At 34.5% G+C, this 11,266-nt stretch overlaps 1 protein-coding gene across 1 annotated transcript; it reads left to right on the forward strand.

The window, feature by feature from the left end:
* The first annotated feature begins 7,713 nt into the window (after positions 1–7,713).
* Positions 7,714–8,739, forward strand: LOC148587453 (uncharacterized). The gene is made up of 2 exons (XM_088512618.1): positions 7,714–8,308; positions 8,438–8,739. The coding sequence occupies exons 1-2, from the start codon at positions 7,714–7,716 to the stop codon at positions 8,737–8,739; spliced, it is 897 nt and encodes a 298-aa protein (XP_088368744.1).
* Positions 8,740–11,266: the final 2,527 nt, after the last annotated feature.

The raw sequence follows: 11,266 nt of genomic DNA on the forward strand, positions 1-11,266 counted from the left end.
GGGCGAGCAAGAGAGATCGAGGGACAGGGAGAGAAAGTGAAAAAAAAAAAAAAAAATGAAAAAAAGTGAGATCTGATGATAAGCTTAAAATGAAAAAAATAAATAAAATAACAAATAAATAAAAATGAAATGTAAATAATGAAAAATGAAATTAATAAATAAATGGAAAACAATATATATATATATATATATATATATATATATATATGTCGAAATTTAATAAATTGGTTATGGTTTTTTGAAAAGCCATCACCTTTTCAAAGAGGTCGGTTTGGACAAATTATCACTAATTAGTGTCGGTTTTGCCTAAACCGACACATTTTCTCATTTCCCTACCCTTATTTCACTACCCCTAGGAAGAGTCACTATTAAACCGTCACTACTTATGTAATGACAGTTTTTGGCCCTAAACATCACAAAAAAACCATCACTATACATCAAAATTTTATTTTATTTTATTTTATTTTATTTTATTTTTTTTTTGTAGTGTATAAAACTTGGGATATTCTTTTTTTTTTTTTCATTCTACAAACCATCTCTTCACCATCTCCATTCTCTTAACTTTTTTTTTTTTTTTTTGAAAAACTCAAAATGATAAAGTGAAGAGATGGTGGGGAGATGTTTTGTAGAATGCATTGTAGCATTCCTCATAAAACTTTGGGTTAATTTTTTTTGGGAAAAATATAAAAAAGCCCCCTAAACTACCAGCCGTTTTCGATCTAACCCCCTAATGTTTCAAAAGTGATAAAGTAGCCTCTCAAACTACCAAACTATTACATTTTGGCCATTCCGTTAGTCAAAACCGTCAGTTTTGACGGAAATTCAAAACGACGTCGTTTTGTTGGGAGGCTACTTTATCACTTTTTGAACATTAAGGGGCTAAAATAAAAACGGCTGGTAGTTTGGGGGGCTTTTTATATTTTTCCCAATTTTTTTTTTTTTTCATAAAAGGGCATTGTAGTAACTTACCCATAACAAAACGACGTCGTTTTGCAGTTTCCGTCCAAACTAACGGTTTTGATTGACGGAGTGGCCAAAATGCAATAGTTTGGTAGTTTGGGGGGCTACTTTATCACTTTTGGAACATTAAGGGGCTAAATCGAAAACGGCTGATAGTTTGGGGGGCTTTTTTATATTTTCCCATTTTTTTTTAGTATTTAGGTTTTCACTTTTTTTTTTTGGGAAACTTTAGAAAGCCCCCCTAAATTTCCAGTCATTTTGATAAGCACCCCCTGAATTTCCAAAACTCTCACTTAGGCCTCCTGAACTTTGGTTTGCTCTCACTTTGAACCCTTTTAACGTTAAAGTCAAATAATTTGACTTTTTATACCTATTTTATCATTTCCCAAAACTACGTCGTTTTATGTCCTAAAACTATAACACCTACCCAACCCAAAACAACGTCGTTTTAGGCATTATTTTATTTATTTATTATTATTATTTTTTTTAAGAAAAAAGAAAAGCAAAATATTAAAAAAAAAAAAAAAGGAAATCGGGTAGCCACCCCCTTGGCCAAAATGGGGGTGGTCGAACCACCCAAGGGGGTGGTCCGGCCACCCCCTTGGCCAAAAAAAAAAGGGGGGGGGGGGGGGGGGGGGATCTGGTGCATTTGGGGGTGGCCAGACCACCCCCAAGGGGCTGGGGTGGTTTCAGCCTGCCCATACCGGCCCTATGGGGTGGCCGAAACCACCCCCAGCCCCTTGGGGGTGGTCTGGCCACCCCAAATGTACCCGATCCCCACCCCCCCTGGCCCACGTTTTGTTTTTTTTTTTTTTTTTTTGGCCTTTTAGGGGTGGCCGGACCACCCCCATGGCCGGCCAGAGGGTGGCTCAGCCACCCCGATTTCCTTTTTTTTAAAAAAAATTTTACTATGCTCAAAACGACGTCGTTTTGGGTTGGGTGGTGATGTAGTTTTGAAGCCCAAAATGATGTAGTTTTGGAGTCCAAAACGTCGTAGTTTTGGTTGAGGGTAAAATGGGTATAAAAAGTCAAATTGTTTGACTTTAACGTTAAAATGGTCAAAAGTGAGAGCAAACCAAAGTTCATGGGGCCTAAGTGGAGTTTTAGAAATTCAGGGGGTGCTTGTCAAAATGGCTGGAAGTTCAGGGAGACTTTCTGAAGTTTCCCCCTTCTTTTTTTTTTTACCTAGGTTTCAAATAGTATCACAGATATTACCTAACTTATGGAAAAAAATCAACTTAGTACTTCCATCAACCAAAACTAACGGCTACCACATGTCGTCACATAAAAATGCCATGTGTCCTAAAAAAATAACCCCTAAAAAATATTAAAATTAAAAGGTCACCCTATTTTGGCCATTGGGTCTGATTTTGCAATTTTTTCTTAATTTAATAACATTAAGATATAAATGATTAAGACAAAGTTTTCTTTTAATCCATTCTATTAAATTGATATTTATCCTAATCGGCATAAAAATACATATAAAAAATGTTATATTAATATATTGAATTAACAGAATTTCTTCCAACTGCAAATTTTGTCTAATCAAAACAATAAATGTGTGTTTGTTGATCACAACAAAATGATTGCAAACGTAAATCGTTGCAAACATTTCATTCATGTATGTATAAATATCTTGCAGTTTTATAGATATGTATGTTGAATTTACAATGCATTTATTTACAAAGTTGTAGAATGCAAAAACAAACTTGAGATATTGGAAGAAACTAAATGTTTGTATAACTTTTTCATTCGTAAATTTTTTTTGAGGATTGAAGGTGGTCTTCTTTTCCAATATGGTTGTGATTTTGATTTTTTGTTGACCTATTTGGTGCAATTGTGCAATGGTATCGAAGTACTTGCTCGGGTAAAAAAGATGTCAAATTCTCTTCAAGATGAAGAAAACAGAATGCTCTGATTTACCAAACAAAAAACAGAGAAAAGAAAAGAAGAAGGAAGAGAAAGCTGAGGAACTAGAAGGATCAGGGGAGGGAAAGCTGAGGAACTGTCTGCTGCTTCTTTGATTTCTTTGGCAAACAGAAATCTCTTCTGTAGACCTAGCAATCTCAAGACCAAGAAAATACTTCAAAGGCTTTCAAACGAAATCTGTCATTCAAAAGTGTAATGAAAGAAGACACTGCATGTGGATCATCGCTAGCAATTGCTACATCATCAACATAAACCAGCAATGCAATATAAGAAGAGCCTTTGAGCCATGTGAATAAGGAGTAATCAGCCTTGGACTAAATAAAACCAAGATCAACTAATGTAGTTGAAAATTTTGAAAACCATTGCCTAGAGGCCTATTTTAATCCATACAAAGATTTAGTTAACCTACAAACCTTTGTCTCCCCCTTAGTGCCAAAACCGGGAGGCATAGTCATGTAAACTTCTACATATAAATCCCCATGCAAGAATGCATTGTTCACATCTAATTGATGCGAAACCCAATTCTTGGCTGCTGCAAGTGCTAGAAAACATCTAAGAGTGGTCATCTTGGCTACTGGTGAGAAAGTCTCATGAAAATCCAATCCTTCACATTGAGTATACCCTTTGGCTACCAACCTAGCCTTGTACCTTTCAATGCTTCCATCAGATTTGTGCTTCACCTTATACACCATTTTGCATCCTATGGGGTGTTTGTTAGGAGGTAAATCAGGAACTAGCCATGTCTTATTTTCTTCCAAAGCTGCAATCTCAGCCTTCATAGCTTCACACTAGAGTGGATTCTTGATAGCTTGATGATAAAACTTAGGCTCGGGTTAGGATGATATAGAAATACAAAAATGCTTGTGAGAAGGAGACATGTGATCATATGAAATGAAAGAAGACAATAGATAAGGTTTACCTGAGTTAGCAACCATTGCAGCAGATTGGAGTGGATAAGCAAAAACCAATTTGCAATGAAAATCCTGCATGTAACTAGGTTTGTGTTTAATCGTAGTTGATTTTCTAAGGACATTTGAAGATGATTGGTCAGAAAGTGGAACTTGATGAGATGATATGTTTGCAGAATATGAAAGTGGAACTTCTACAGAATTGAAAGATGATGTTTCTGCAAAATTAGGAGACGGGATTTCTGCAGAATGTAGAGGTGATGTTTCTACAGAATATGGAGATGATGTTTCTGCATAAGGAGTTGGAATTTCTGCAAAGTGGTTAATTTGTGAAGTGTCATGAGAAAGAGGAAGATTTTGTTGTGATTGAATGATAGGATGTGATGAAAAAGTTTTGTGATGTGGAGTCTGAAAATTCTATGTCTGGAATAGGGTATGGAATAGATGAAGGAAGAGTGTCAATCATAGGCATAGAAGAAGGTGAATGATCTAGATATGAAGCATAAGGAAATATAGTTTCATGAAATATAGCTTGTCGAGAGATAAGAACAGTTTGAGTATGAAGATTATAGAATTTAAATCATTTCATGCCATATGGATAACCAATGAAGATGCAAGGAGTAGCTCTTGGATCAAACTTTGTTCAATTTCTAGACAAAGTTGAAACATAAGCTAAACATCCAAACACTTTGAGATGTGAATAAGAAGGTATGGTAGAAAATAAGAGTTCATATGAAGATTTGTTTGAGAGAAGAGGTGTTGGAATCCTATTGATTATATGAGCTGTTGTTAGGACACAATCTGCCCAAAATTGTAAAGGAATATGTGATTAAAATCTTAAGGATCTAGCTACATTCAAAAGATGGTGTTTTCTTTCAACTATGGCATTTTGTTGTGGGGTTTCTACACAGCTTAGTTGATGGATGATACCTTGAGTAGAAAAGAAATCTTTCATATGAAACTCAGTACTATTTCCTAATATAATGCATTTTATTTTGGTTTTGAATTGAGTTTGAATCGGATTAGAAAAGGATTGAATAATGGAAGAAGTTTGTGACTTGTGTTGCATCAAGTGAACCCCGTGTAATTGTCTACAATAATGAGAAATTTTTTGGATCCATTTATTAAATTGGTGGCCATAGGACCCCATACATCATAGTGAAGCAAATCAAAAGCAAAATTGGAACTTGAACTACTTAAAAAGGGTAATTTGTGTTGTTTTGCTAATGGACAGATTGGACAAACATCATTTTGTTTACATGAAATATCAGGAACAACGGATTGAATCAACCTTATTCTAGAATTGGAAGGGTGCCCCAATCTATAATGCCACAGATCACAAGAGGGTTCCTTTATTGAATTAAAAGACAAATGCTTGTAAAAAGAAGGGATATTAGCTGATGCATTTAATGAAACTTTGTTCTCTTGCAGCAAATAGAACAAACCATTCTCTTCTTTACCCACCCTAATTGTTCTCCAATGATGTAAACTTTGTATAAAACAATATCCAGCAAGAAAAATGAGGCAACAATTTAATTTTTTGATGAGTTTACTAGCTGAAATCAGATTGAAGGTAAATGAAGGTACACACAAAACTCCAGTCAATGTAAGAGTTTATGAAATTGTGATAGTTCCAATGTGTGTGACAGAAGCTACTGAACCATTAGGCAATTTTACATGAGATGATACCAGGGGCGGAGAGATAGGGGGGCGGGCACCCCCGGTAAAAAAAAAAAAAAAAAAAAAGAAGAGTAATTTTAAGTCAAAAGTTGGAGGGCACCCCTAGTAAAAAATTTCAATACCCCTGCAAAATATTTTTACCACCCTAAAAAAAAAAAAAAAAAAACCTCAAGTCTCAATAACTCAAGTCTCAACAGCACCAACACGGCAATACACTAAACAAAAGAAAGAAAAAAAAAAATCTCAAGTCTCAACAGCACCAACACAGCAATACACTAAAAAAAAAAAAAAATCTTACCCTAACCCCCCTTCCAGACTCCATCTTGTCCTGTGGCTCAAGTGTGGACTGTGCAGCCCTCTGTCTCCCATCGACCTTGAATTGCTTAGCCGCACCACCGGCATTTTCACGCCACGGCCGCCCACGGTGATAACCCATTTGACCGATTTTCGTTTTTTGTTTTCTTTGATTGATTTTCATGAACTTTGTTTGATTTTGGTTTATGGGTTTTGTTGGTTTAACTCATTTATCTAACATCAACATGGTGATTCGGTTTTTGGTGGTTTAGAACTCAGAAAGCCGAAGGGAAATAGAGAAAGAAAGTTTGGTTGTGTGTGTGAGAATGGTGAGAAACAGAGGGATAAGGGATTGGTCATTGGTAGTGGTGCCGTAGTGGGGAGAGATGGGAACTTGAACTTCAGAACTTGGGAAGGTTGTTTCATGTTTGTGATCACACTCTTGAAGACAACAATTAGTGACAAAACTTGAATTGGGCTCCACACTCCACTTTTGACTGACTCTGTGACTGTGAGTAATGAGTATTGCTTAACTTGCTTTATATTTAAAAATATATTCGGTTCCTAGAGACACGAGATACATGAATAATTAAGGCATCAAATCTTTTTTTTTTTTTTTTTTTTTGTGCTACTCTCCTGAGTTCTGACCACATGTTAGCTTTGCTTACTTTTACTAATGCCCATAAAAACGACAAGACTCAAGAGATACTTTGTATATTATTCACAGTAGTTAATTTGTTTTTAGTATATAAATTTAGGGATATCTTTGGCCTTAGCTTTAAAAGTATCGCCTACCTTTGGAACCTTCCCACTAGAAAACCACAACCACAACAGAGAAAGAGAGTGAGAATACAACTCTCTTACTGTGTAAAGTGATATATCAATATATTTGGTTAGTACTGCTTAGAAAAGTGAGAAAGAATTTTATTGTTTATTTATCCTATTCAAGAACTTTATAGATTTTAGGGGATATCCTATTCAAGAACTTTATTGTTTATTTATTCATTTTGTAGATTGTAGTACGGTGCTCTCATTGTAGATGCGTATTTCTCCTTTAATTGGGCAATTTGCAAACTCTAATATGATTGACTGAAATTTATGGAGCTTTTTAATTGTGATATATCTCTTATTTTTATCATTTTGTTTATCTTTTTCTAATAAAAATAGTATTGTTATTTTTTTTGTTAGGTGTGTTTTATATATTTTGGGATTTTATCAAATATCAACGAGTTTCAGAAGATTATTGCCAATCTCAAGTTTGTTCCTTTTATTAATTCATTTTAGGCTAATAGCTATCAGAATATGCTAATAATTTTATTATAATATCATTAGAGACTTAGAGTATGTTGATTAGACATGAATTGTTTAGTATGAGAATTAAAACTAATAGATAAATAATTTTCAAGGTTTCTGAAAATTCTTAGATTACATTATGAGTAAGCCAAAAAGAATTGATGCATTTTTTAAGAAAAAAGATGCTGATTCAAATTCTAAAATGTCTTCCTCGACATCCAATCCTCAAACTTTAGCTCCTGAGCAACGCCCTTCTAAGATGCCAAGAATTGAATCTTAAGTAGTTGAGTCATTTGACATTTCTACTCTACAACATGATCCCGGGTTACGTCCTCAAATATGGAAATATCTTGTTAATCAACGGGATGAAATTAGATGTGCTTATCTTAAAATCGGTCCGAATAGGTTCATTCCTTCTAGTAGTTCTAGATATCCATTTTCGGAAACTGAAAAAAACCGCCGAAGATTTCAATCATCTTGGTATAAGATGTTTGAATATTCTAAGGACAAAGATGGTGCTTATTGTTTACCCTATTTTCTTTTTACTAAAAAGCCAACGCGGCGGTTTGGAGGTAATGCATTTACTATTGAAGGATTTCGCAATTGGAAGAAAGTTAATGATGGTACGCATTGTTCTTTTTTGGTCCACATGGGAAATGTGCCATGTTCACCTCATAATAATGCTATTAAGTGTTATGACAATTTGAAGAATCAATCTCAACATATTAATATAGTGATAGATAAGCAAACTTCAGAAGAAAAATTGAACAATCGATTACGATTGAAGACTTCAATCGAATCTATTTGGTATTTAGCATATCAAGGATGTCCTTATAGAGGTCACGATGAAGGTCCCAATTCTAAAAATCGTAGCAATTTTCTTGAGTTGATAAAACTTGTGTCCAATTTCAATGACGATGTTGCTAAGGTTGTTTTAGAAAATGCTTCACAAAATGCAAAATATACTTCACCTCAAGTCCGAAAAGATATTTTACATGTCTTGGCAAAAAGGGTGCGAGATGCAATTCGTGAAGAAATTGGTGATTCAAAATTTTGCATTATTGTTGATGAGGCACGAGATGAGTCTAAGAGAGAACAAATGGCTATTGTTTTGAGATTTGTTAACAAAAATAGTTTTATACAAGAACGCTTCTTTGATATTGTCCAAGTTAAAGATACATCAGCATTGACTTTAAAGGATAAAATATCTGATGTTCTTTCTCAAAATTGTCTTGATATTCAAAGTATTCGTGGAAAATAGTATGATGGTGCTAGCAATATGCATGGTGAATGGAAATGATTGCAAGCATTATTTCTTAATGAATGTTCTTGTGCATACTATGTTCATTGTTTTACACATCGGTTACAATTAGCATTAGTTGCTGCATCTCGAGAGGTAATTGTTGTTTATGATTTCTTCTCAAATTTGAATTTCATTATCAATGTGGTTAGTGCTTCATGTAAACGTCATCGTGATCTGCAAGATGCTCAAGAAGCAGATATATCATATTTGATAGCTATTGAGGAACTTGAAATTGGAAAAGGAGCTAACCAAATTGGCACTTTGAAACGAGCTGGTGATTCTCGTTGGGGTTCTGATTTTAATTCTATTTGTAGGTTGCTAAGGCTGTTTAATCCTGCTTGTTCAATGCTTGAAAAGATTATAAAAGAATGACCCACTTACTCTCAACGTGGGGATGGTGAAGCTGCTTATGAAATGATTACATCATTCAGATTCATATTCATTTTACATTTGATGAGGGGAATCATGGGTACCACTGATTGTCTTTGTCAACATTTGCAACAAAAATCTCATGACATTTTGAATGCTATGCAATTAGTTTCTAATACAAAAGTACTCCTCCAAAAATTAAGAAATGAAGATTGAGATAATCTTCTTGAGAAAGTAGTCTCTTTCTCTAAGAAATTTGAAATAGACATTCCGGATTTGGGTGCTCGTTAAGTTAAAGGCCAAGAGGTCCGGGATCACATTACGGTGGAATATTATTATCATTTTGATGTATTCAATGCTGCTATAGACTTTCAATTGCAAGAGCTTGATTCTAGATTTGGTGAAAGGGCAATGGAACTCTTGACACTTAGTTCAACTTTGGATCCAAATGATGCTTATAAATCATTTTAGTCTTGCATAGAAGTACTATTCTCTTGATTTTTCTGAGTAGAAAAAAATTATTTTGAGATTTCAGTTGAAACATTTTGAAGCTGATATGCTTAATCATCCGAAACTACAAAAATTGTCTTCCATTACAGAATTATGTCGAGGATTGATAGAGGCAAGAAAATCAGATACATATTATCTTATTGATAGATTGGTTCGTCTTGTTTTGACTCTTCCGGTGTTTACAACAACTATCGAACGAGTATTTTCAGCAATGAAAATTGTTAAAATAAGACTTCGTAACAAAATGGAAGATGAGTTTCTTGGAGATAGTTTACTTATCTACATTGAAAAGGGAAATTACTAAAAGCTTCGATTTAGATTTGATACTTGATGATTTTGTTTTTCTAAGACCGTGTAGAATGCAATTTTAGGCACTTTGTATTTTGTATTTTCCTTTACTTTTGTACTAGTGCCTCTATGGTAACTAATATATGAATTTAGCATATATCTATGAAGTCAGATAAATATGCTTTTTGTGATACATATATTGTGGTATAATTTCTTTTGATTGTATTTACCATATTATAATAAAAATATAATATATAAAGAGAACAAAAAATATATATATATATTTTATCATTATATTTTATTATTTTATTGACGCCCCTAGTATAATGAATTCCTGGATCCGCCACTGGTTGATACAATAGCAGTAATGGTGGTGAAAAGAGATGGGCAACTGATCATGTGGTCAATTGCTCCAGTGTCTATGATCCAAGGGTTATTTTTTTGGTTTGAGTGAGAAGTGACATTCACGTAAGCAGAAAAAAACAAAATATCTAGGATTAAGAGTAGGGAAACAACCTGAATTACCAACAACAAAATTGGTATATGATTGTGGTGTGGTGTGATTGGATACTGCCTTAGTAGATTCATCAAGTGCTGACATTGGTTAGAAATCATGGACAATTGAGGACTGCTCAATTGAGGAGAATTGCTCATCTGAGGAGAATTGCTCAATTGAGAAGAATTGCTCATCTGAAAAGGATATCTCAACTGAGGAGAATGTGGACTGTTTAGGTCAATTCCTTAAAGCTGCAATTGATTTGCTGAGTACGAAACTGGTTTGTTTCGAGTTAACTTAAAACCAAGTGGATATCCATGAACCTTATAGCACTTCTCAACAATATGACCAGATACACCACAGTGAGAGCAAATTGGACGATCCTTTCTATAGGGTGGTTTAGCAAATCTAGGGCCTGATGTGGACTTCGTCATAAGAGCAGTAGACTTATGAGGTGACGTAGGAGATGAATTCAAAATGGATTTGGTCATGAGTGCAGCAGACTCATGACTTAGGGAGCTAACAGTAATCTTCCTTTGTCTTTCTTCTTGAATAATGAGAGAAAAAACTTTGTTTAGGGAAGGAAGAGGATCTATCAACAAAATTTGTGCTATAACAGCCAAAAAGGAATCATTTAATCCCATAAAAAATTGGAATACAAGTTCTTGGCTATGAAGCTCAAGAATTGATTTCACACGCCCGTAGTTACAACAATTACACAGACATTGGTCTGTAATTGTTAAGCTCTTCCCACAGAGTCTTAAGACGAGTAAAATACTGACTTACAGTGGAGTTTTCTTGGATAATTGCAGCAATGAATTTCTGAAGTTGAAAAACTCGTGGTCCATTCCTCTGTGAGTACCTATCCTTCAGGTCATCCCACATTGGGCTGACCTATTTGATTAAAATGAATCTTGTAACTACAATGAAATGAAAATGTACATTATATACTCAACCTGCTGAGCTTCTAGTTAAACATAAAAACTAAACTAACTGTTTAACTTACAAACTGTTACAACCATATTAACAAACTAACAGTTTGAACTAACTTGAACTAACTAACTGAAAAAGTCTATACACGTGTGTCAATAAGAGACATGTAACATTCATAATATTTCTCTATGACGTCGTCTATAGATCAAGTATGCGTATTTCTTCGGTTGAATATTTGGGGTTAGGACACGAAGAGGATATTGGGGTATACGACTTGGGAAATGAAACCTTCTCCTCTTTGTC

Source organism: Corylus avellana, chromosome 2, assembly GCF_965113065.1.
Source record: "Corylus avellana chromosome 2, dhCorAvel1.hap1.2, whole genome shotgun sequence".
Classification (NCBI taxonomy): domain Eukaryota; kingdom Viridiplantae; phylum Streptophyta; class Magnoliopsida; order Fagales; family Betulaceae; genus Corylus; species Corylus avellana.